This window comes from Helicoverpa zea, chromosome 8 (genome assembly GCF_022581195.2).
Source record: "Helicoverpa zea isolate HzStark_Cry1AcR chromosome 8, ilHelZeax1.1, whole genome shotgun sequence".
NCBI classification, from domain to species: Eukaryota; Metazoa; Arthropoda; class Insecta; order Lepidoptera; family Noctuidae; genus Helicoverpa; species Helicoverpa zea.
In genome coordinates this window covers 12670166-12696595 of record NC_061459.1, presented here as the reverse complement: position 1 = coordinate 12696595, position 26430 = coordinate 12670166, and the positions used below count along the sequence as shown (strand labels likewise).

General features: G+C 34.5%; 2 protein-coding genes across 3 annotated transcripts in view; both read right to left on the bottom strand.

Annotated features, from left to right (window-relative positions):
* Positions 1-601: 601 nt before the first annotated feature.
* On the bottom strand, positions 602-2172 carry LOC124632784. Its single transcript, XM_047167745.1, has 2 exons — positions 2037-2172; positions 602-1623 (listed from the first exon to the last, which is right to left on the bottom strand). The coding sequence occupies exons 1-2, from the start codon at positions 2170-2172 to the stop codon at positions 602-604; spliced, it is 1158 nt and encodes a 385-aa protein (XP_047023701.1).
* Positions 2173-2943: 771 nt separating this feature from the next.
* The window catches only part of LOC124632417 (hemicentin-1-like), a 167215-nt gene continuing 143728 nt past the window's right edge, over positions 2944-26430 (bottom strand). The window contains exons 9-17 of one of the 2 annotated variants that reach the window (XM_047167254.1): positions 26198-26328; positions 25588-25747; positions 14740-14891; positions 13701-13920; positions 12385-12600; positions 11558-11698; positions 8415-8528; positions 7955-8118; positions 2944-7058 (exon numbers count right to left, since the gene is read on the bottom strand). In XM_047167254.1, the coding sequence (XP_047023210.1) occupies positions 6939-7058; positions 7955-8118; positions 8415-8528; positions 11558-11698; positions 12385-12600; positions 13701-13920; positions 14740-14891; positions 25588-25747; positions 26198-26328 (1418 nt within the window). In that variant the 3' untranslated portion in view covers positions 2944-6938. The remainder of the gene's footprint in view (positions 7059-7954; positions 8119-8414; positions 8529-11557; positions 11699-12384; positions 12601-13700; positions 13921-14739; positions 14892-25587; positions 25748-26197; positions 26329-26430) is intronic. The other variant, XM_047167255.1, reaches the window with a different exon arrangement.

Here is a 26430-nt window from a genome sequence, read left to right as displayed (position 1 = left end):
CCTAAGCTTCTCAGTAATGCCATCACGGGCTTTAGCAATTTGGTGAAGACATATGGAGCTGTACACAAACCAAATGGAAGGACGTTGAATTCGTAAAGATTATTATCCAAACCCTTAATATATGGTATTTGAAAACGCAAAAATTTACGAAATTCTTTATCAATTGGGATCAAGAAATATGCGTCCTTTAAATCTAACGTGGCTAAATAACAATTTCTAGAAATTAATTTTATTGTTGTTCGTAAATCTTCTAACTTGAAGTGATTTGTATTTATAAATGTATTTAATTTTTTAAGATTTACTAATATAAAACGCTGTCTTCCATCTGGTTTGGGTACAAGAAAAGTGCTTGAGACATATTGTCCCGGACATGGTACACATGGTGATACGGCACCCATCTTAATTAGATCAGTGACAATCTCTCTATAAGCTTTTAATTCATTTTTATTTAAGATTGGTGCCGATGGGGTATTATTTTGCTGTACGTAAGTATGGAAAGGTATTTTATAACCCCTTATCCAAGATAAAAGTAGCCCATCGCTGGTGATAAGACGCCACCTATCGATGAAGTGTGACAAACGTCCTGTATGACTCACCGGCTCTATCGGCGGTGCGGTGCGTGGGTCTGTGAGCGCCTGTAGGGTGCGCTCGGCTGCGGCCGCGGCGGCGGTGGGGCGCGACGCTGTTGGCGCGGGTACTCCGGTCGGGTCGGAGCAGGCGCTGTCGAACGTCTCGCCGCAACTCCCGTCTGCCTGCTCATGGGTGGAAGTGGGCGCCGCGAGTTTAAATTCTGCGTCTGATTGGTTAATCTTCTTGACGGTCCAGGTATAGGTGCTACAGTCTTCATTTCTGCACCTGTTTTATTAATCGCTTTTGCCGCCTTTAACAAGTCACCCAGTTGGCTACCAAAAAGATGGCTATCAATTTTTGCTTCGTACAAGTGATCTTTTATTTCTTTTTTGATTGAAGAACAGACAAAACTCCTACGAATCATGGATTCTGTATGTTGCAAGTCACAGGCTAGTTTACCGGCGTCAGTTAATGATTTAATAAGCGATATGTTTGTACTATCGGTGGATAAAATCTGTGAAAGGGCATCTCCTACACAAGCGATTATCAATGCGATTTGCTTCTGTTTATTTTCGATAGCTTTATCTTTCTTGCTGAGAACCTCAGACAAAGCTGCTTTTACCTCCTGATTGAGAGCAGGAGCATCGATATTCTTGCAGTTTTGTGGGATAGAATGTTTATCAAGAATCTGTTTTCTAGCTTCCTTAGAGAGACCATTCGTCGCTGTATGCTCCCACCTGATAGCTAGATTTGAATTCAAGGGTGGGCCAAATTTTTTATCGTTTATGGGGGCTTCCCCTAATATTTCTAAAATGTCATCAGGAAGAGAATCCTCAACTGTATCGTTGTCCGCTACTTGCGCGGTCGCCGCTGCAGTATCAGGGACAATAGAGGCTGATAAATCTGGAGGTTGCTCCGATATATTGACCACGTCATTAAGTGGGGCGTCATCCACGACATGGTGGTCTATATTTTGTGCGGCCTCGTTAGGTTGATGAGTTAGCGCGAGAGATGACGAGCGTTCTTCACCAGGGTGGGTTCTGTGAGGTTCGTCTGAAATGGGCATTATTGCCTTTAATTGTAATTGCTCGCATTATTTGTTATTTGACATTTATGCGGAGAACTATGACGGAAGCATTCCATTGTAATGCTCACAATCATCTTATTACAGCATTGGTAACAATCCCTGTGGACTGAACACAGCTTGTTGTTATCAGATGGCGGAAACATTCCATTAAAATGTTCACAACCAACAAAGTATATTTATGTTAGTAGTTTATGAAATAATGTGGGTAGTAATCGTTAGAACTCGACTTAGCTTGTAGGAACATTCCGTTATAATATACTACCACGAAAATAAAATTTCTAAAATTAGGAGGGTAGATTCAACATACCGAAACAAATAAATCTTTCTTATGGAAAAAAACCGTAGTATTCATGAAATCAGCTAATTAATAGGCACTTACCTAAGATTTTTAACGAATCCTGTGAAGATGAGCGAAGACGGTGTGCTCGCCTCTTCCGTAACTTTCTTTCGATCTTCCTTATTTTCCGACCTACGTAGGACTCAATATCTTCATCACTATATCGCTTTTTCGGCATAATTGTAACTTTAAGCTTGATTAACACAGTAATAAACACTTACGAGTACCTATAAGATGGATTTTTTAATGAAAATAATAATTATTTGAGAGGAACGAAAAAACGTGGCGGATAGTGTGAGCACTAAAACGCGAATGACCTACCTACCAAGAGAGGGCGCTGACAGTTGTTGGTTTTCAATCTTTATTTTTTTATTTCAAATTCAGTGGATGGATAGTGTAGTACCTGCGCGTTACTACGTAGTTGTTCTTGATCTCGAGGACAGAGCAGAGTGTAATTACAAATTAATGTACATGACATTTCCTTGTAGTTCTTTTTTGACTCACCTAGCATAGTTTTCTATTGTATGCTTTAGGAGCAAATGCATCACGAAGCTCAAAGGGCTTTCCGTGAAAGCAAACAATAATGTCACACTTCAGAGCCTGGGAACATACGCTGACATGCAGTAAAGAGTGTAAAGGGAAAACTTAGGATACAAGCAGTAATTAATAGTGTATTTTTATGAAAACTTGATTTCCCAGAAGGGGATGACAGAAGTAATTATGGCTGGTTTGTGTGAAAGACAGTATAGCTGGAAAGAATAGACGACAGACAGAGAAGTACGGAAGAAGACATGCTGCGCCATTCGGTATACAAATTCTAATAAGGCCAGGAGGATTTACTCATAATTAAATACAAGGTTTCCAGCTAAAGCAACAATATGGGTCAATATCCAAAGGTTGAACTATATTTTTTAGTCCAGGAAATTCTTTGAATAAAAACACACTTAAATTCATTTGCCGATAAGCAAATTTATTCCAAGAAGTATTACACATATCTTAATAATTACGATATGTCAAGAAGTCTCTGAAAAATCACTGAAATTATACGTATTTTTTTTGATACCAACCAAACAATCTGTACAAACGAACATATTAAAACATTTAAAATAACCAATAATAAAATATACGAGTAGTAAGTAAATAATTTGTATATTAAACAGATATTGAAATAACATGGCGTTTAATAGTCCACAATATTTTCTATAAATGTGGGGTCGTAACTGAGTTTTATTACTCGTATAAAATTTCGTGGCAGATGTATTCAGGCGGGGAAAATGTACCTACAGTAATACAACGTATTCGTAGACTGCACTTACCATGGTCGTCCTGAAGCTGAACGGTATAACCACATTATGTTGTCAGGAAATGAAAAAGGTATTACAATTTTTAATATAAAACTTTTATTTGATTTGCGGACACATTTTATCATTTTGTTTCATGTAAAATGGTCTTTGAATTGTTTTAAATTTTCTGTTGCGACAAAGTAATGGGTTTCGTTTAAAGAAATTTTAATAAAAATATGCTGAAGATTTTCACCGGCTTTACAAGCTTGTCTTTGTAATAACTCGTTCAATAAGTTGAAAATTAACTGTTTTGAAATATTGTGGACAATTAAATTATAAATTTTCATAATGTTAACTTAGCAAATAATTTAGTACAATCAGAATTAAATATTTTGGTATGCATTATAAACGATATTTTGTGGTCATGTTTATTTTAGTGAAAATATATTTTGGTTAAATCAATTTTGTAATTTTCAATTATGTTTACATTTCAGATATTTTTTCTGTTTGCACGCAATTATGATAAACTATGTTAAGTATAAAAAAAATATTGAATTAACAAATATTCGTAGTAAAAACGACTTATCAACTTTACAAAATAATAATAACTATCGCAAATAAACTAGCGGAGTTTATTAACATTTAATTGTTTTTTATTTATAATATTTCTTCACATATATGTTAATACTATGTACAATACACAAAATTTCTAATTTATTTCACTAGGGCCATTTTTCCCTAGAACCGACAACACTTTCATAGTATGTTATTATTTACACTTACATATTAAAATTATGAATGTAATTCATAATTTAGAGAGTTATAAATTTTATAGCATCACAGTGTATTCATTTTTTAACATTATTTATAGAAATTCAAAGTCAATTATAATTATTTACTTATAATCTAATTTATATTCAAGTTATGATGTATACATATACTTGAAGTAAAATATATAACGCTTTTTGTTTTGTAGGCTAAACTATGTAGGTTACCAATTTTCAACCAACATTCAGGTAAAAATAATAATTGCGTATTTTGAAAAGAAGTTTTCTTAAGTATCTTTTAAATAATTAACAACGAGTGTTCAAATTAAAACATTTTATTGTGTCACATAAAATAAAATCTTTGAACTGAAAACCAATCACCAAGATAGGAGAAAATAACACACGGTCTAAAGCATACGCCAATTATTAAAATGTATCAAATTCACAATTTTTCGCAAAAAATAAAAAGAAATCAGTACCACTATACTGGACATACATCGAAAGTTTCATTTCAAAAGAGAATTTTACGATAAAATGTCACTTCTCAATCAAGCTGAATTATCATCGCTTGCAAAATTTTGATAGCTGAAGCGTTCATTAAAAGTATATACATATACAGATATATATGTATATCGAACCTGTTGCCTTTCATTTCATGTATATATTTTACTTGATACCTATCTTTCGTTCAGTCCAACTAAAAGCCTTTGAGATAATAAAAGTTAAATAAAAAGTAAGTATTCAATTTATTGTCTACATTTCATACAAACTGTTGAATTCCAATAACACGGTATTTGATACAAATAAATACAAAAACCTCATAATATTTGTAAACGATTGTTTTTATCAACATTTTAGACTTTATAGTGATATAATATTTATATAAAATTATTGAGCCAGTTTCTGAAAGTATAAATATATTTACAGTTTGAAACTATTAGGTTTTAAAAAAATATATATCGAGTTCGAAAATAACACAATTCGTGAACTAAATTATGTTAAAAAAAAAACAATTACCTACTGACTAAATTAAGTATTGAATAAAAATAATTTAAGATTTTTATGTAAAATTAAATAATTAGTTAACTGTCATATATATATATTTTTATATAATGTCTAAGAAAACAATAACACGAGGACCATTGTTGATGTCCATAAAAAATTGAAACTACTCATATTTTAAGAAGGGCACTTAGTTTTAGGGGAAAACGAAATAATGAACACATGTACTATTTAGGTATATAGTGATTTCTCGTACTTACTAAAAGTATTCGAAATATATTTTACTCCTTCACTTTAATATAATCTTATTTAGGTCTTTTAAAATGAATAATTGTTTAAAAAATGTATCAGAAAAAAACTGTGTTTGTTGTTTTGCTACAAAAAGTAAGATTGAGTATGAATGGATGCAGAGAGAAAGGAATACCAAAGATTACATGAATACAAAGGAAGAGAATGTTAGTATAAGGTCGAACAGAGAGGAATGGAGGAGGAAAACATATTGCGCTGATCTGAAGTAAGATTGGAAGCGGCAGGAATAAAAAGAAGAGGCTTAATAATTTGGAAACAAGTGTTTAAAAATACTCTCAGTGAACACCATGATTTGAACCATAATATACAGCGCATACAATAGTTGCAGTTTAATAAACAAATAAAAAATCTAATTAGGTACCCATACAAAGTTGTTACTCTAATGTAATGACAATTAAAATTTGATGCAAACTGATCTTTTGTGAAAATTATGTATGGTTTTTGGAGCCATGCCCAAAAAATTAATGTGGATGGGCTTGCTTGCGCCGCTTCGATTTTAATACAGTTGGCACATCTGCCTAACATTGTGGGTATTAGATTTGTCTTTTAGTTATCAGATTTGTATTTGGGATATGTATTTAGGTGTCAAATGGACTGATGGTAATTGGTTATTCAGCTGTTTAAGTTATTTTTGCATATTTATTTACGAGCAATATTTTTTTTTCCGATCCGATTGCTTGTGCGTTTCTGATTGTATATATTATGTGGTATACTTATTTATTGTTTATCCAAACAGTCCAAATGTTATGTTCCTTGCGTGTTATTGCCTAGAATGTGTAGATTTTCAACTATACACATCTATTTTCTTACTACTGGAGTTGAGTCAAGAAAAAGATTAAAAAAGCAGTGGGTATTTTGTACTGACTTAGAAAGTTAAAATGATATGTTTGATTCTGATATCAAAACTTATTTTAATGTTCATATTTATAATTTCTGTAGAAGAAATAAAATATATCTCGAATTATATAATTTATATATACGTATGTATACCATCAGATCATCAGTTAATCTATGATAGAATAGTGCCAGTTTTCAGAACATTAATTACACTTAATATTTACTTAGATAGATATATCTCTTTTTGAAAGTGAATATTTATTGACTATAAAACAAATATTTTAACTAATTTACATTCGTTTTGCGCCAAAGGGAACATGTTTTAAATAACAGTCTTTCACAATTTACTTCGATGTATATATACAAAAATATCGATCGTTATGTCTTTAAAATAAATGCAAATAAATACAATTAAAAACAGTGCAGAATTGAAGCATTAATGAAGTATTTCAACAAACATTTAAATAGAAAAGTAACTTAAAACAAAGCAATCTGTTATAAAAAAAACAGCATCTGATGAAAACTATTATATCCAGTAAAATAATAAAAACCAATCCTTTAATTAAAAACTCGAAAATATTTTTACACATTTCATAAAAATATAAAAAAAAAAATCAATCCACCGCACCCGAAATATACGTTAAGCCGTATCACAGACCTAATCCTAAATAGTAAAAAAATATTCTAGAAAACAAAATAGTAACATGTTCCCTTCAGCGTAAATGCTTACTTAATAGTAGTTTACACTAGACGCAACTTTCCCTGGCATTTGCTAACAACGGTGTTCTAGTAGTCACCACTTCTCTCCGTCTAGAAAATGTACCGCTCGTCACGCTTCTGCGGTCTTCTGCCAAGGTTCCGATACTCTAGGGTTGAAAGGACTAACATTAGTAAGAACTTAGGAAGAAAATAAAGACATTTTCGTAAAGGTACACAAGTTTATAGGTATGTATATATGACTAGCAGAGACAAGGCATAATGACACAAGAGACCGTCATACCATCACGCCACGGAAATTATGTATACCGTATTATGTATAAGCGTGTCAGTATACATTTTTCACAAAAAAAAACAAAATACGAACGAATCAAGATTCCTCAATTAAAAATTCAAACCACTAATTCGCTGACACTGTAATCATTTATACTTCACGAACATAACCGGATTAACGATAAAAATTATAATTCGGCCGAGTCCTCGTTAAAAATAACTTTTCACTAATTAGGGTCTGAAGTCCAACAAGCAGTCTTGTAATTAATAAGTACGAACAAAAATAGCTTTAACTTTTTGATTTCAATTAAAATAAAATTACTTTGTTTCCGTGAAAGGTCACAAACGGCAGCTTCGCTATTGGAATTGTCCTAAAATTAAACATTAATTAACACAGACTGGCAGAGTGTCTGTGATCGGATTTGGCTAGCTTAATCACACAGCGTTCGATTCGAGCACATTCCAAATTGTATCAGGAATATCATTAGTAGCGTGCGAACGTTTATATTTATTTCAAAACACATTCTGAAATGCAAATTGTCTGTATCAAGCGATAATGCAGAGCTTTAGTCAATTTTGTGTTCTGTTATGACAGTATTTTGCTGAAATATATTGCAGGAGACAAAGCTATTTATTGGTCCAAATTAACTTTCGCAACGTCTCTGTCCAAATTAAGCCATCGTGTATTATGATATTCTACAATACTGAATTTAAAGACTTTCAATGAGAATTGATTATCACCAAGCGCACATTTAATATGTTTCGAACTTACATGGGCATCCGAAGCAGGAGTGATTGGCGTGTGTGGCGTGACAGGCCTCATGTCATGATGATGAAGACTGTTAGAGCTTCGCGAGGACCCCACAGGAGGAGATATGACGGCCCCGTAAGGAGGGGGCTCGGGGGGTCGCTCCAAGTCACGACCATTGTTGAAATCTGATTGATCAATCCAAATTGCAAAACTTTTGATATGCAAGTAACATTCCAAAAAAAGAAATTACTTCTATGGTTGATGTCGACGATCAATCTAAACTTAAAAATTACATTAAAAACTTTTCTTTGCGCTTGTTTACTAGGGCTGTTCTTACTCAGAGAAACATCGATAAAAGTAAACAAACACGTTCAAGTCATAAGTTTCTGTTTAGAAGCTAACATGCAAGGCGTAAACGAAAGACTTGCACCGAACCAATAAAGCGAACAAAACATTTTGTGATAAATAAAAATCGATCTACCTATATTACCTTTACCCAGAGGTACCACATCAGGATTTTTATCGTCAGGCTGTACCGGAGAATGGTTGGTGCTTTGTATCGCGCCTTTGTACGCCTTCACCGTCTGCATAGGAGCTAAAAATAAAGTAAAATAAATTATAGAGTATACATCGCACGTCCAAAGGTGAACTATGAACGTAAAATTGGTTTAAAAATAATGAATTTGACGTGTACAATACACATCCATCACGCTTTAATGTTGTTTAGAATTTTGCTGTAAAAAGATTTTAGTTGTTGTTGATCGTTTCAGTGGCAAAATGGACTGTAGGCCAATGAAGGTGCAATTTGATGGGCATAGGATAGATTACAAACCCATCAATTCAAAGCCGTGGGCTTCATCGTTTGACGTACACATATTGCATTGGCCGCCAGTCTATCGATCCAGATATAGTAGGTTATTTCGGACTTCCTTAATATAGCTATATCAGGTAAATTGACAGCCGTTGTGACGGTATAAATTCAATTCCTACTTGTACCTATCTACACCGTCCCGTGCCGATTCAAAATGTCGCGTTAATTTTATTCGTTAATGTGCCTTGACGTCCTATTAAGTGTGTTACTTGCCGAAATAAGGAGTGATTTTCGTTCTATGAATATAGATACGTAGTGCAGAGAACAACAAAAGTTTAATCGATATCGATGATCCCAGTGTCGATATAACGATACGATTGTCTGACACGACATTTACAACTCAGGTCCTAAATCCACCTGGCACTAGGCTGGCACAACCAATGTTTTTCTCGATATAGGTAAATGTTTTTATTGCACCATATTTCTAAAAGGCTATTATTTCTGTGAAAACGTTTGTTGCTTACAAAGTTTTTGGAACATAACTTTTCATGCCCGCGAATTCCAACAATAGCAGGTTTTTGTACTAAATCTTAATGGCCAAACGCAAGGGAAATAATAAATCAATTTGATTATTATAAGAGTAGGTTGCGGAATCGAATGCTAATTTACTTGTGCATTGACTATCGATTTATGAATTTACGATTATTTTTGTAAATGGAACGATTTTTTGTCGATTTAGTGAAAAATGGATCCATCACAAGTGTAATGTTAGCTGGCACACACTGATTACCATAAAACTTTTTCATCGACACATTTTAAAATATATTTTTTTAAAACACTATACCGAATAGAAGATTTACAACCAATATCGATTGTATTTTCAGAGCTATACGAAAACACTTCACAGCTAAATAAACCTTTGAAACAACACCAACACATACCGGGATTCACGTTATGAAATTACATTACACATCACGTCAATGTTATTTACCGTCAACCTTCCTTCTGTTTGTCTCCATTAATAATATTACTGCGAATGAAGTGGTTTTATGTCATTCTAACCATCTTAGCTCAAGGTTGGATTACATTTACACAATCTTGGTCCAAGTCTCCTTTTAAAATTTTCATTAAGTATTTTGTCATTGGATTTGTCAATGATGTGCTGTTTGCAATTTCTTTGACTCATATATGTCATTAACATTTGATCAACTTTCGGTGTTTCCAGTCCATTTGGTGAAGTCGTGGACTGATCAAGAGAACATTGGATGAAGATGTTTGACAAGTGTAATACCACCTTTAGCCCAGCTATGTCTGTTCGTCAATGTTCGTTTGTTGACGGAGCGGTTAGAATATTTGTTCGCATAACACGTGGTACTGTTGGCATAGTCAAAGTTGCCATTCTAGGCGTGTTTGTATAGGGAATATGCTGAGTTTGTGCTCTAAAGTAGACGTCGGCGTTTCAATTTTCGGGTTATAGGAGATACGGGATTTATTGATTTTTAGGCGTTATAAGGTCATTAGGGTTGGTGAATATTGTGAAGATTATTCATAGTGTACGAGTATAATCCGATCTAAAGGACACCTAAAGACAAAATAGTTTTAATAAAGTTACTATTTTTATTGACAATTTTTCTATAGACTGAAATTCCATCAATCTAATTTTAAAACTTTATTTCGTCATGTCTAAAATCTTTTAAACAATATCAGTGCTATAAAACTTAGTACACCGATATCTCTGAAAAGCATCATCACGCAAAACAGTCAAACGTCTTAAAAGCAATTTATTTAATAACATAGAAACTTAATAAAGACGTTCCGTCGCCATCGACAGGCGGAACATCTGCAATTTCATTCCAAATGCAAAAGGACATAAATCACATTTCAAATGCAGTCAAGCCCACAGCCGGGCCGTCCGAGGCGTTCAAAAATTCCAGTCACGCGACAGATTCCACCGCTATTCGCCAGTAAACCTGCCCAGCGAAGCAATTTCGATTTATTTGTGGTCGAAGGTACGAACCTCTATACTGCTTTTATATTACCCCCAAAATAATTACCTATTCGAAACATCGATAATAAAAAGGCATTACGCACGTCACTATCGAATAAACCAGTATTGCCAACATAAAATATTAAAATGTTCCTTTTAATAATTTTGTTGTTCAGATTTAAAATGTAATAATTTTAGGTGTTATGTGTTAAATTATAGTGACGTATCGTGAGAATGACTGAAGAAAATTACTTTGCCACTATCTGGCGACAATTTCGCCGTAAAATTCAAACTTGTGTCGTTTATATTTTAAGTTATAGGCATTGCACACGCCACGGGTAAGTTAAATACTGTTATTTGGTAGATTCATAGCATCTATCAAAATTGGACACGCTACGATCATGTACACATAAATGATTCATCGATCTTTTGTCAATTTGAGTAATCATACTTTACGTGATATATTTTTTATGCTTCCCTGCATTCCAATTTCGACTGTTTGAGTTACAGAGCATAAAGCTTTCAATGTTTCTCCCTTTCCATGATTTTCGCTGGTTAAATTGCAGTTACGTACTCGTATTGGCAATGTATTATGGAAAAGTACTCGGAGAAGATTTGAAGTAGACAATATGATATTGCGGAATTCAAAATTGGAATTGTCAGAACAGTCTAAATATATATTTTTTTTAATTGCTTAGATATTTATGTCTTATTTCTATTTTTTTTTCAGTAAGTATCTTTTAATATTTTGTAAATGTTAAGTATTGTACTTTTTAGTAATACAATTTATCGATATACTTAAGCCCAACACTATTGCGTTATGTACCTTCATACTGCATAGGTGGATGGTGTCTTCTCCTCGCCAGAAGAGCTATAACCACTATGGCGACGAGTGTGCCAGCAATACCAGCAATCACTCCCAGCGCCCAGCTAGCGTCTACGCTTACGGCTTTACCGGAATTCGCTTCTGTGTACAAAAACATTTTGTCAGATTTTTTCAAATATTATTTTTGGCTCAAAAATAAATTATGAGAGAGAAAATTAGAGGTAGAACCTGAAAATAATTTTGCGTAGGGATTAAGATTACTATGTGTTTGTCCAAAACGTCATTATAGCACCTACAACTAATTTTCATAACATCAAAGTTTTGAATAAAATATAGCAATTAACTTTAGTCATCAAATTGGATTCAATTTGACGGCAAATAAGATTTGTCAAAAAGTTAAGTCCTAACCTAATTTAGTATTCAACACGAAAACTTAGCCAGATCTATGATTATGACTATTCAGATAATAACTAAGTAGAAAAGAGAGATGGTAGGTCACAAAATACGAACGATAAAATGTTCAGCTAGGCTAGGCCTAGACTGCCAAAACGGAGCGAAACGGAGAAACTTTGAGCAACGAGCCGCTTTGTATTGAGTGCCAGAGAAAAAATATTTGAGTAATTTTGCAATATTGCTTAAAATCTTCCACGCTCTATTTTGCTTTGGTGGAGTCTGAGCCTTAAGCTGGTAGGGCCTAGACATCATTCTGGACAAAAATGTTTTTTAGAGTAGGTACTATAATGGCGATGGTGATTGAATTGTTGGTAACATTCCTATCAAAAGCGAAACTAAATCACCAGTCTTCTAACTAATTAACTACTTCTTACCTGTATGCAAAGCCAGTCGTGTCAGAGTATTAATCCTCATGACGACAGTCTCTGATCTTCCTCTAGCATTCGACGCGTAGAATACTAGCTTCAGACTCTTGCCTGACCCCAAACCTCGGAGTATCCACGCTGGTAGCGCAGTGGATACATTTGCTACTAAATTCTTCGACTCCCATACTTCCACGAAATACGATGTTTGGAGACCACCATCGTAACCTAGAAGAAGAATATTTTATTAAGATTCTTACTATGTATCTTATCTCTGGAAAGCAAATCGAGGATCGATCGATTCGGCAGTCGTTACGGGGATGGGGTGCCAAAAAGTCTTACAACCAGTCTTTCCAAATGGTATCGTGTTGAGGTCAGATAGGCAGTCGCTCCATGTAAAACACTTGTACTTAGTTGCGTCCGGAGAGACTAGAAGCCGATCCCAATATGTGTAGGTGGCTGTAGAAAAAGGCTAGGCAGATGATGATTTTATCTAATCTAGCAAATATAGACCTAGTTTAGTATTTAGTAATTGTACGTTTTCAGTGGAATCGGTACCCAGTCATAATGTATTCGGGTCTATTTCTGATATGAAGGTCTGAATAAATTAAATGCTTGTTTGGACTTCACGTGCTTTAAATAATAGTAGACAACCTTCAAACATTGTTTGTAACAACCCAGGCTAAAATGGTTAGGTCTTATTTGGCTACGAAGAGTTTTTTGAGGTAAAAACAAAAACTGAATTTTTGCATGCCGAATCAGGCTTCTCTCTTGTGTGACCATGTTTCTTCTGTTCTTTCTTTGTTACAACAATATAAATATGTCATAATACTACAGTAGCATATCGCACGCATATTGTAGACCTATAGCTACAGTTTGAAACGAGTTTAATATACTCGTACTTATGAAGTGCATATCTTTAGTTAGTACTAGAATTGGCAAACGATCTCAAACGTACCGTTCACGATGACTTTAATTTAGCCGAGAGCCTCTCAATAATATAACTAAGTTATACAGCAAGAAGTGGAACGAAGATGTAATAAAACTGGAAATGAAACGGATAACCTGGATTTTTTATTCCTTTCGAGTTTGTACCAGAGGTGATTCGAATAACTTGATTTCCTATTCCATTATATCTTATGGCGGTGTGTAAAAACGTAACGAGACTTCGTAAATGGACTGAGTATGTTTATTTGGATTGTAATCTTCTTTTAGGAAATAACAGCCATGCATGAAATTATGTTTATATTTATGTAAACTGATGTTCAAAAATAAATAATTGTTTCGGATTAGTAGTAATTAAATCTGAATTTAAAAAGAATACTTACCAGCCACACATCGTATTTCTGCGGAATCATCAGTCAGGTTGACAGTAGAACAGTTGTTCAACGGGTCTGGTCTCACTGCTGGCAGTAAGGAGTATCTACACGGTTCCACTTGCTGACCAGCAAGGTTCGTCGCTCTACAAGCCAGGGACCCATAGTCCTTCTCCGATGCCGGAGTATAAAATAACACCGACCTCCCCACTCCATTCAAAATAAATTTATCCTGTAGAACAACGATAAAAAGTTCTTTTAAAAATAAAAAATGCTAATGTAATAAAACTGCCATTCGAGCAGAAATTATAAGTGTTGGCAACACATGAATTTGTTCAACTCTCATAGGAACACTTACAGCCCGTTCTGTAATCCCACAAAAAAAAAACTCGTAGAATTTTTTTCGAAAACATATTTCCATAAAACAAAGGATTATTCATGACGAGCCCTGTTCGCATGTCCATAAAAGAGAATGACAAGGACTGTACGTGTATTTATAAAAAAGGGGGATGTTTGTTACATCAAAACAACGGAAGTAACAAAATGGAATCGCGTTTAGCAATATCCTGAGTTTTGCAGCAATTACTCTGTACACTGACGATTAATTTTCCAATATCTAACTTTTTGAATGGTTATATCGGATGTACTGTGTAAATAATAACTTTGACTAATTAAATTCGGAAGCTAAAACTATTTTTAATGAACTTTTTAATTTAAATCGTTGAGAGCATTTCATTTTACAATTCCATTATAACATTTGCGGCCACTTACAAAAGTCGACATAAAAGACTTCATTTGAATATAATCAGATCGTACGAGTATTATACCTCTTGAGAGGACTGAACAAAGGCCATTTAAAATAAAAAGTAACTAAGTAGAACTTATGCTGCTACTAAAATAATCCATAACTTATAATACTGACCGTACAAGTTACTCACATTACAATTCCGTTTGAGTAACTCTGAAACGTTTACATAAATTCGAGTAACGTTACATCAATTATTCCGTTTAGTACAATGCACATTAAGTCCATAATAAAGTTTGTACTCACGGGCTCAATTTCCGAAGTTCCCATGGAATTATTGAGCGTCCACTGGAAGTTCTTCGGAGGTGGGAAGGCGTCCACTTCGCATGTTACTTTGGTAGGTTCATTGATCGCAGCACCAACTATAGCCACCGATGTAGCTAGACATACTGGCTTATCTGAAAGAATGGACTCTATGTAATTTCTGTCAAAGTTCAAATTAGCTTGGTCGATTAGGTGGTGGTTAAGACGCTTTAGATTTGGAATTTAGAAGATTAATGAACTTGTACTTTATGTTTGTTCTATTATTATGTAATAATGTGTTTGATAGGTTAAAAGGTTTTGTAAAGAATGTGATATTTATTGTAAAAGAATACAAACATTGGACCTTTTTTTTCAATTTTTTCAATACACAGTCCTTTCATCAGCTGTGGATTTTTTCAATCAACCCAAGTAAAAACGATTTTTTAAAGTTAAAAACTAGAAAACATTTTTTTTTACTGTGACAGTTTTTTTATATAGGTACAAAAAACTATAAGTTTTGCTGACGAATGGTAGTTTTTGAACTCTATTCTCTGAGGCTTATATTTCACCAACCATACCACAAGTTTCGACACCAACATATTGTTTTGACACAGAACTACCTATCTGAACACTGCTGAACATTAGGTATCCATCAATTCAGTCATCATAGCGCTCCATCATTTGATTTGAATACCAGTTGCGTATGACTAATATATGCACTCCATCACATTTAGTGTACTCGCACACTGTAGATTAAACAGTGAACTGACAGTTTCCCTGCTGATCGGCATTTTTTTTTTACGAAATACTTGATTCCAACCAATCAAAGTTTAAGTTGCTCTTCATCATCATCACCCGAGCATTTTCCCAACTATGTTAGGGTCGACTTCCAATTTAACCGAATGCGGTTGAGTACCAGTGTTTTTCAAGGGGTGACTGCATATCTCATCTCCTTAACCCAGAAACCCAAGCAACCCAATGCCCCTTGATGAGACTACTCTAACTGTTACTGTGCTCTTATACAGGCTAAATACATGTTCTTTTTAACGTGTGTACTAACATTCATCTTCATACTGATTTTTGAGTCCAAAAAAAAACCATCGGCCGACTAAAAGTTGGCAGTTTGCACTGTACTTTAGGAGAGAAGTGACCTATCCGATCACAGTCTATCGGTGACTAAATATCATTCATTGTGAACCATTACTCACGGAGGCTGGCGGTTGATTTTTGGTCAACTACCACCGTTTGATGGATCGCCTAAAATGTGGAAAGTTTAATTGAGTTTGTTGCGGACTAGAAAATTTTTGGTCAGTTTTTTTTTTGTTAAAAATAATGGTTTGGTTATTAAAGTGTCGTTTTTGTGTTTGATGTATTTAGGAGCAATTTTGAGGGCATCGCAATACACTTTTGGATAGTTTTATGCAAGATGTAACTTTTGTACTAGGCAAAGTTGTACCAGTGTATTATTCATTTCATTATGTTCCTGAAGATTTTCTTTACATGACAACAGAACACATATTTTTCGTGTTTTTGCTCGGCCGCCCTTGAAATATGCTTTTTATTTTCCACCTTTCCTATTACTGATATCATATTACAAATCCTTCATAAACTCCATATCGAACCCAGATATATTACTTAAAAAAAACTATCCGAAAATCCTTTTTATCCAGTTACAGACACAAAACGAAAAAGAAAAAAATTGTTTCGTATTTATTTTTAAGCAGAAATCTGCTAGTCAGAGTTTGAGTTCAAAACTACATACCAAAGCTGGTTACGTTTTTATTTTTGTTTTTTTAAATAAAGTCGTTATGGATTCAACTTTTCTATTTTTGGCACGAAAACTTTTCAATTTGTTTTTGGACAGCAGTTTCCTGTTTTAGTATTACTATGTTTTTGTTTTAAATGGACAGTCTCGTGTATTTGTTTTGTCAATAATGGTGTTATTACGAAAAAGTTATTAATAACACTATATTTTTTATTGATTTCAATGTGTTTGTCAACCCTTTGGGTGTAAATGTTCCTCGTTGAAAAATATAAAAATCTACATTTTTTCAATAGATACGTTTTTAAGGCCCCAGTACACGTTGGCCTGTGTTGGGCCAAGCTGTCCAATGCACAAATGTAGGCCACGATCAAATGGTGTTTACACATTGGCGCATGGCTCATTCTTGCCTGGTAAACCACGTGCGATGGACGTCGAAGTAATTAAGGCTTCGGCTATTTATTTGTACACTACTATATATATTTATATTAAACTACACTACTATATATATTTATATTATACTACACTACTATATTTACTACTATATTTATTTTTACACGCAACACAAAAGTGTACTTTATCCTCAACGGTCGGTGACGAACTAAACATTGGCCGAATGTGTAAGCACCACACGCCAAGCTGGGCCAAGATTCCTTTGATGTGTGCCCAAAAAACCGACAACTCGCCGAATGCGCGTCAACCTTGACAAATGTCCGCCAACCTGCACCAATACCCCGTGTACACATTGGTGATGGCGTGTATTGGCCGCACTTGGGCCAACGTGTACTGGGGCCTTTAGATAATTCTATAAAATTAAATCATTAAATATTTGAATGATTTGAATAACGTTTTAATTGACCAGTTAATGAACTTTCCTTCTAAAAGCAGGTTAACCTGAACATTATTTTAATGATAGATAATTGCCTATATTAATAGTCGTAAGGAACTGATGTCAGTTCTGATAATAATTGTGACCTTCTGAGTAACAAGTTAGTTTCTATATAATTCTGATAATATAGTTCAAAGGTCAATAAAATTGATTACTTTTAATATCCCATATCGTCACATGTCATATCTATGTGGAATTGGAAAATGATAGGTTTTTCAAGGAAGCATTTCAAACCGATCTCAGCGGCGTGCACTTGGAGAGGCCTATGTCCAGCAGTGGACTGCGATAGGCTGATGATGATGATGATGATGATGATGATTTCAAACCGAATCCTGAATTGGTCTCATAGCCATTATCTGACTTTCCATCATATAATTTTATATAACATTAATATCAAATTATAGTAGTTAATCCTACCTAAAATAGGCCTACTTCATGTTACACTTTATATACCTTTCGTATTTCCATACCTTTCAAAATATTTGCATCAGATTTTTTTCACAAAACATGTTATTTAAGCGTACAATAACGTTCGAATATCACAACCATTTTTAGGGTTCCGTAGCCAAAATGGCAAAAACGGAACCCTTATAGTTTCGTCATGTCCGTCTGTCCGTCTGTCCGTCTGTCCGTCTGTCACAGCCGATTTACTCGGAAACTATAAGTACTACAGTGATGAAATTTGATGGGAATATGTGTTGTATGAACCGCTACAAAAATATGACACTAAATAGTAAAAAAAAGAATTGGGGGTGGGGCCCCCCATACATGTAACTGAGGGATGAAATTTTTTTTTTCGATGTACATACCCGTGTGGGGTATCAATGGAAAGGTCTTTTAAAATGATATAAAGTTTTCTAAAAAACATTTTTCTTAAAGTGAACGGTTTTTGAGATATCAGCTCTCAAAGTCGTAAAAAGTATGTCCCCCCCCCTCTATTTTTATAACTACGGGGTATAAAATTCTAAAAAAAATAGAGGTGATGCATGCTAATTAACTCTTTCAACGATTTTTGGTTTGATCAAAGTATCTCTTATAGTTTTTGAGATAGGTTGATTTAACTGTAATTTACGGAACCCTTCGTGCACGAGTCCGACTCGCACTTGGCCGGTTTTTTTCATATCAAAACAGTTCCAATTCCTAGTATTACCAGGGTATTTAGTTACCTAGTTTCAGTCGATACTAGTATAAACACGGCCTACAAAGCTTTGCATGTAAAATCGAATCAATTCAGTGATATTCAATGAATTTACAAGTTATGCGTTACATGGTAGGAGCAAATTCAATTTGCTTTGCCAATGGTGTGCGAAGCTACACGGATTGATACACACATTCGTATGGAAATGTCGAGGAAGAGGTTTGTTAAGTGTCAAGATTGATTGTGAATAGGGGTTATTATATAGTGGAAGTTATTGTTTAAATGAGCAATAATGTAGTGTAATGAATCTTCGTGAATTACGCTAGAGACGGTTTTCTGTAGATAAGTAGCCCTTTCATGAAAAAAGAACATCTGAAAGCAGTTGGAAAGAACTTTGATTTCAAAATATAGGTTGGGTGGATAAAACAAGGAAAAAAGATATAATGAGGCCGCTAAGAAGGACGCTATAAACGACAAAAAATACCTCCATAACCTCGTAATTAATGCTATTTTAATTTAAACAGGCTATAAACATAAACAGAACTTCAATTAACTTTCTAACTAAATAGAATCCTTCAAAAACCTAAAAGCACAACAAAAAAATCAAACCATTATTGCAGTTTAAAACGTTGCAAAATGGCTTTTAAACACGAATAAAAATCAGCGCTTAATTCATGACTGTCAATATCAGAAACATAAATGGAATGGATCTTCCCTTGATATATCGGCCAGTGTTGCCAATATACTGCGTATCATTGAATGGCAGAATGTTTAATACACATATTTATTGTTGTGAATTAAAAAATAACGCATAAATATGATCGATAAGGGTGTTTGCACGTGGGGATTGGGAATAAGTCGCCATTGATATATATTTGAAGCTGGAATTGGTGAAAATATGTTAGTGGATTACGTTTTTTACAATATCTAACTTTGTAGTATTTTTAAGCTTATTTTCCGAGACTAATATAAAAGTAAGAAGTTTTTTTATATAAAAAGGTTAGACAAAGAAATTGGTTCCAAAAATAATAACTTCATTCTACTATACCAAGAATTTGAAATGTTGATACAACGTCTAGATTTAGAAAAAATGGAAGCAAGGTTTTAGTTGACACAAGAAACATTTGGTAAATTATAATTTTATTATTATATTCTCACATCTTAGGTCTCAAATACTGTAATATAATAATTGAATAAGTAACGGCAAACGTGATTACGAGTGGCATACCCTCCGTTCGCAGTATATAACAGAGTATGAGGAAACCCTTAATCATAATTATATGTGAACCCAATTTCATTCAATAGGAAACCTTGCTCTATGCGATGGTATGTAGGGACGTAATATAGAACATGTTTCAGATATGTAATAAGGAATTGTAGAGTGGAAAGATGAAGTGACGATTCGGGTACTGACACAGACAGAGTTTGGTACAATTAGTACAACAGACCTACGTGTGTGTAAAGCTATAGACCACATCGTGGGTTAAGAACTAGAGTAGCGTAAGGTCAAAATGGCAACTTCTCGGGAGAGCCCGAAAACAACTCAAATTTACCTACTGTTATCTTATAGCCCTTTTTGTGGCAAAATTTATAGTAGTTAGATATCTGATTTTTACTAATAATAAAACTTTATTTATCGACTACAGAATAATGTAACTTTTTGGTCAATTAAAATACGGTTTCATTTTAATAAAATCAAAATCAAAATCAAAATCAAAAGTCATTTATTCAAACTTGGCTGCAAAACAGCACTTTTCGAACGTCAAAAAAAAATTTACAAAAGACAGCCCCCAAAACGCTCACCCTTCACCACTTCCTATGTGTTTTTGCTGGGAAGAAGAAGTGGCGCAACAAACTCCCCAGCAACACATGTCTGTCTGTTCGGTTAGAAGAACCTTAAACATTGTTTGATATGTACATTTGTATACAATTTAATTTGTATATTACAAAAGAGGACAATACAGTAAAAATAATGTATACACCACATGCTAGCTAGCACTCACCCTACATACCTTAACTAACTCAAGCATTGAATATGTTTGATGAACAGAAAATTATAGCCTCCAAATATTTACACTTAATAGAATATCAGGGAGTGCCCACCTACATGTGCTATTCTTTTGTAAACTAGTAAATTAGACCGCTCAGCCAGAACATATGTAAAATAAAAAGAGTTTACAAATAAAAACAAAAAAAACTAATAGATAGTCAGTAAGACGACCTGGCACCACAAGCAGCACCCGTTCACGAGCATAACGCGAGGATCAGCCATCGCCCCCCTCGCACATTTTTGAGGGAGGGAGGCAACCCGACCGCCGACGCTACCGCAAGCAGTGCCGTCTAAGGGAGCATGACGTACTCACTGCTACACAACTCAATATCAAGATTAAATTATCAGTTCCCGCTAAGTAGTATTATTTACTAAAATCCAAAACAGAAAATTAATACAAAGAATGTATCTTGTCAATAATGTAAAAACATTAAAAAATAATAATTAAATAATAAATCAAAATAAAATAAATGTCATTGAGTCAAGAGATTGAATGGGAGAAATTTAAATTATCTAAATAATATAGCTAATATAGCTGTCTTGCGTTCATCATGGCGACCAACTATTTTTATCATTCAAATAATCATTGATGGTGTAATATGCCTTTTTTATAAGAACAGCCTTAATTTGTTCTTTGAATTTATTAAACGGCAGTTCTTGTAAGGTCAAAGGAAGCTTATTATAAAAACGAATACCTAAACCCAGAAATGTGTCATGCACTTTATGAAGCCGGTGATAGGGTACACACAGTTTATGCTTATTTCTAGTATTAATGCTATGGACTTCACTTTTTTTGGTATATAAATGTAGGTTCTGTCTGATATACATAATGTTGGCAAAGATGAACTGTGATGCTACAGTGAGAATACCAATTTCTTTAAACAACTCTCTGAGGGAAGTTCTGGTACCTAATTTGTATATAGCACGAATAGCACGTTTTTGTATAATAAATATATTCTCTATATCAGCGGCTTTGCCCCACAACAAAATACCGTAGGACATGACGCAGTGAAAATAGCTGAAATACACTAATCGCGCAGTGTCGACGTCAGTGAACTGTCTAACTTTTCTGACGGCATAGGCAGCAGAACTAAGCCTTCCCGCGAGGCTAGAAATATGTGAACCCCACTGAAGTTTTGTATCAACTGTTATACCCAAAAACACGGTAGATGCAACGGTTTGAAGAACCTTGTTGTTTAGGATAACATTAGGACCTAGGTTTTTTACATTAGGCAAAGTGAACTTAATGCATTTTGTTTTTTTAGCATTTAGTACTAAATTGTTTGTTGTAAACCAGTGCGTAACTGTTGAGAGTGCACTGTTTACGTCGTCAAATTGCTCTCTATTTCTGTCAACTTTGAAGATAAGAGATGTGTCATCTGCAAATAATACAACATCGCAGATATTTTTGAGGTGGTAAGGTAAATCATTAATGTACACTAAGAATAAGAATGGACCTAATATTGAGCCTTGTGGCACACCTAGCTGAACTGGAAGGCCCGATGATTTAGCACCATTTACATCTACACATTGCAATCTATGTTGGAGATAAGATTCTATTACGTTTAGAGCTCCGTTTTGGACTCCGTAACAGCGTAATTTGCGTAAAAGTGTATCGTGATGGACGCAATCAAAAGCTTTGGAAAGGTCACAGAAGACCCCAATAGCATTTTGAGAATTTTCCCATGCATTATAAATGTGTTTTAAAAGGGCAACACCAGCATCTGAGGTTGAACGACCTTTTGTAAAGCCATATTGTTCTGTATGAAGGAGGCTATTTACATTGAAATATCGTAGCAGCTGCTTGAGTATCAACTTTTCAAAAATTTTACTAAACGCAGGTAAGATGGAAATAGGTCTGAAATTAGTAATGTCCGTCTTGTTTCCTGATTTAAATAGAGGTATGACTTTACTGTGTTTCATGAGGTCAGGAAAAACACCAGTGTCAATGCACTTGTTGAATGTAATCGCAAGGTAGGGAGCAATAACGTCAATTATATTACCTAACAGCTTGATCGAAATATCCCAAAAATCACCCGTATTTTTTAATTTAAGAGTTTTAAAAACATTTAGTACATCAATTGGAGTAACGTGTTCAAAACTAAACAAAGAATTACATTGAGGCACACTAGCACGCATAAGCTGTTCAGCGTCTGTCGAGGATGAGTTTAAGGAGCGAGTCGTGGTTACAGGTATATCCGCAAAGAACTCATTAAAAGCTTTAGCTACATCAGCCGCATTACTAACAAGTTTGTCATCTAATTTAATTTCCAACTTATTTCTATTGTTCACTGACTTGCCGAAAAAATTTATTTTTCAAAAACTGGTTGACATACGTCATTTTGGCTGTTACATAAATTAGTGCCATAGTAGCGTATCCCACCCTTACGTTTTTTTGGCAGGAAGAAAAATTACGGAAGCTTACGAAACAAGGACCCATAAGCAGTAACGGTACTTTACGTTTATTTGGCACGAAACAAACTAAGCCTACATAATAATCAAACTTTCTGCGTTAATAATGTATGGCAAGATACGTTATTTAAGCTATTACATTGAAGGCATATTTGGTGTCTTATTCGCTCTGTAAATCGAGTTACGATCGTTGTGCTCGTAATTTTTTTGAGAAAATAATGTCAAGATTATTGTAAGTAGAAACACTTCATTTTGGCAATAAACAAATATCTTTTTTTTATATACGTTATTGTTGTACTAAGCAATCAACTCACTACATCGTTCCAGTTTTTTGGCACATAAAAATACGGGGATTAAATAAACGAATGGTGAAAAAAATTTTTTTTGTATTTTTGCCCTTACGCTACTCTAGTTCTTAACCCACGACATAGGAAAGGCCTATTGCAATCTTTTGTGTCCTTGGGTTTGTGTTCCTTAAAAGATTTTCCGATCGAAGATCGTTTGTGCTTACAGAATAATTTGGAGGAGTAATTATTTAAATTGATTATTTGGCATATAATATCACCATGATCTTGCACTAGTCCACTATTAGAGTACATGTACACGTAGCTCGATCTTCAGCTGTCGTTTTGCAATTTTTACCCAGTGAATGCCGTCGCAAATTTTATCGTCCCACCTAGGTATAGAATGTCTCATTTGCATTGCTTAATAAATAGCAAGACCGACTTCGAAGATATTTCAAAGCTTTCCTTAAATTACTGGCACAGTAATAATATACATAAAAAATACTGTTATCAGTAACAACACTCAAATGACTCGTCAATCCTAGTCCCATCTATCCATAGGTAGGCACCAATTTCCTTGCTTGCTAGAAAGGGCCAATTTTTCCGTCCCTATTTACCGGATGTTATATTTCAATATTTCACACGATATTTCAATATTTACGCTCAATCTAGTTTGAAGAGGGTCATATTTTTCATAGGCTGTCGCATCTACAGGTAGGCTTTTCTTAAGGCGTGGAGGTAAAGGGTGCTGCCCATTGACACTTGTGGCAAAGATGGCTAAACAGTGCCACAGGTGGTTCACAATAGAGGGCCATTTTTTGATGCTCAACCTTTTTGAGCAATGAGTTGCGAAATTGGGGTGTACAAAGTTAGCCGAAGGGTTAAAAATTAAATTTGCAATTTATCATTTTAAGCGTTTGTCATGAGTAACGTGTTCATGAGTAATCTTTACACATTTTGCCGTGTTTATTGACATGTTTACTAGGAATTTGCTGTCGTGTGATACTTAAAGGCAACCTTTAATAAAACTATGACTTAGACTAGAAAATAAGAACAAGAAATGATAGAACAAATCGGATAGTAAGAAACTAGAAATATATTGCATGAATTCAACCATCTGAAACTGATACTAAAAATATTCTCTTAGTTCACAAACTAAAGCTCAAAATCACTCGCCTAGCTGTTAAATATTGAAATATACAATAGGACCACTATTTTCACTAGAGCAATGTGAAAAATTTAATCAATGGTGTGACTCGGCCGTGTAACCGTGGTTTGTGGTTCCAACCCGTATGTGGTTTTAAACTATTTATTAACAAAGTGAATTGGTTGTCGATATAAATGTCTGTGGGTATTCAATAAATTGTAGCTCAGTGGTAGGTTGACCTTCAGCTTTTGGCCATTAAATATGTATGCAGTTGCCATTTGCAATTAAAAGGTAACTTAAATATTTATTTAGTTTTAAAAGGTTTATAAATAACTTCAGTGCGAAACTATGTATATTGTTTAATCTTCATTAAGTAAAGTTACTTCTGCTAAAAAATTATTCAAGTTTCTGTAATATTTTGGTGATGATAATTGGCTATTACCCTGTTACCAAGACATTAATAGAATATCATCATCCATTAAAGTTTCAAACATATTTCACTGATAGACACCTACACAAAACGTAAAAGCAAAGTCAAATAAATCTCGAGTTAAGTACGCGAGTCCTTTTAAGCTCCTCAATAATTTAACTTGACTAAACTATGATACTTCATTAATTTGGCTACGAGGACTCCTTTCATGAATTTATTAACAGAAAATTTGGAATTCGCAAGGAGCTATCTAAGGCCCATCAAGGCTTTTTCGTTGCTCGCTAACTTTAGTTATCCAAGTTGGAAAGAACTAATATTCTTAAGAAATAATTATACACTTGAGAAATACTTTTGATTGTGTGGGTTGATGTTTTAATCATCTAACAAGCCAAAAGCCCTGGGGTCCGAGTTTTCGAAAATCGCTTGATCCTGCCGTGTTCACAACTTTACAGGCCATCTTATGCATGAAAGTTTACATTTCCAACTACCTCAGGCTAGGGCTGCTGTGCAAATCATTTGCCCACCAGACAAAAAAGGCTATTTAATAGACTTTTCCGCGATATCTTTATCAGATTCTTGGCATTTCATTTCTCTTACCTCTTGCCACTTAATCTTTCCAACTCATTTTGGCCCACCCGTACTCAAAATTTTCAACCATATAATGGAAAGATGCAGTGCCAATGCATACACGTTATCTGGTGACTTCCATTCTTAAAGTATACTTTATCATAATACTCACAAATAACTTGTAGGTTAACAGGCAGCGATTTCCCGTCACCCTCTACATTCGAGGCAGTACAGGCATACTTCCCCGCCTGACTTCTGTTCACGCCTTGTAAGGCGAGGTTCGCTGAGCCTGCTATGACGCCGGCCCGCTGGTTGTGTGTCATTATTTGGCCCTGTGATTGTTTTGTTCGGTTAGTATAATGAAGAATGATAGAAATATAAACACATGGATGAAAATATTTGGATAAGGTGATGATTGATGTTTATTTCAGCTCCCTTCAAAATGTTAGTTAGCAGGAAGTATTTAGGCCAATGTTCTAAATTTCATGAGACTTTTAACAGTAAGAGCATTTTCACACTAGTGGATTTTCGTTGCACGTAGCAAAACCGCCATCTTCTGATACGTGCGACACATTTCGAGCGGCAAAAATTGATTGCTGTCGTTCACAATAGTCGCGCTATGTCGCTCGGAAAAACAGGGCAGAAAATTCACTGGTGTGAAAACGCTACAAGTAGTCACTTTTTAACTACACATGGACTACAATTTAACATTTGTTAATATCAGTATCAGTAGTACCATGTCTACAAACTTCTTAATCCGACTAGAGTTTGGTGTTACTTACATTATGTTCCCAAACAACTTTATAAGCTGGAGGGTTGGAACGCACCATGCATTCAAAGTACACGTCATCACCCTCTTCTATATCATTCGGGTTCATCTTGGAGCCCAACTGAAGTGTCACTATTGGAACATCTGTTGAGAAAATTATATTTTAAAATTTTAAACACTAACCTAACCTAACTACAACAGTCTTCAAATACTTAGATTATTTTTCAAAATTTTACTTTAACTACA

Coding starts and splice junctions, on each gene's coding strand:
- LOC124632784 (XM_047167745.1), bottom strand. CDS start 2,172: ATGCCGAAAAAGCGATATAGTGATGAAGATATTGAGTCCTACGTAGGT. Junction 1,624..2,036: donor GGATTCGTTAAAAATCTTAG/GTAAGTGCCTAT, acceptor TGCCCATTTCAG/ACGAACCTCACAGAACCCAC.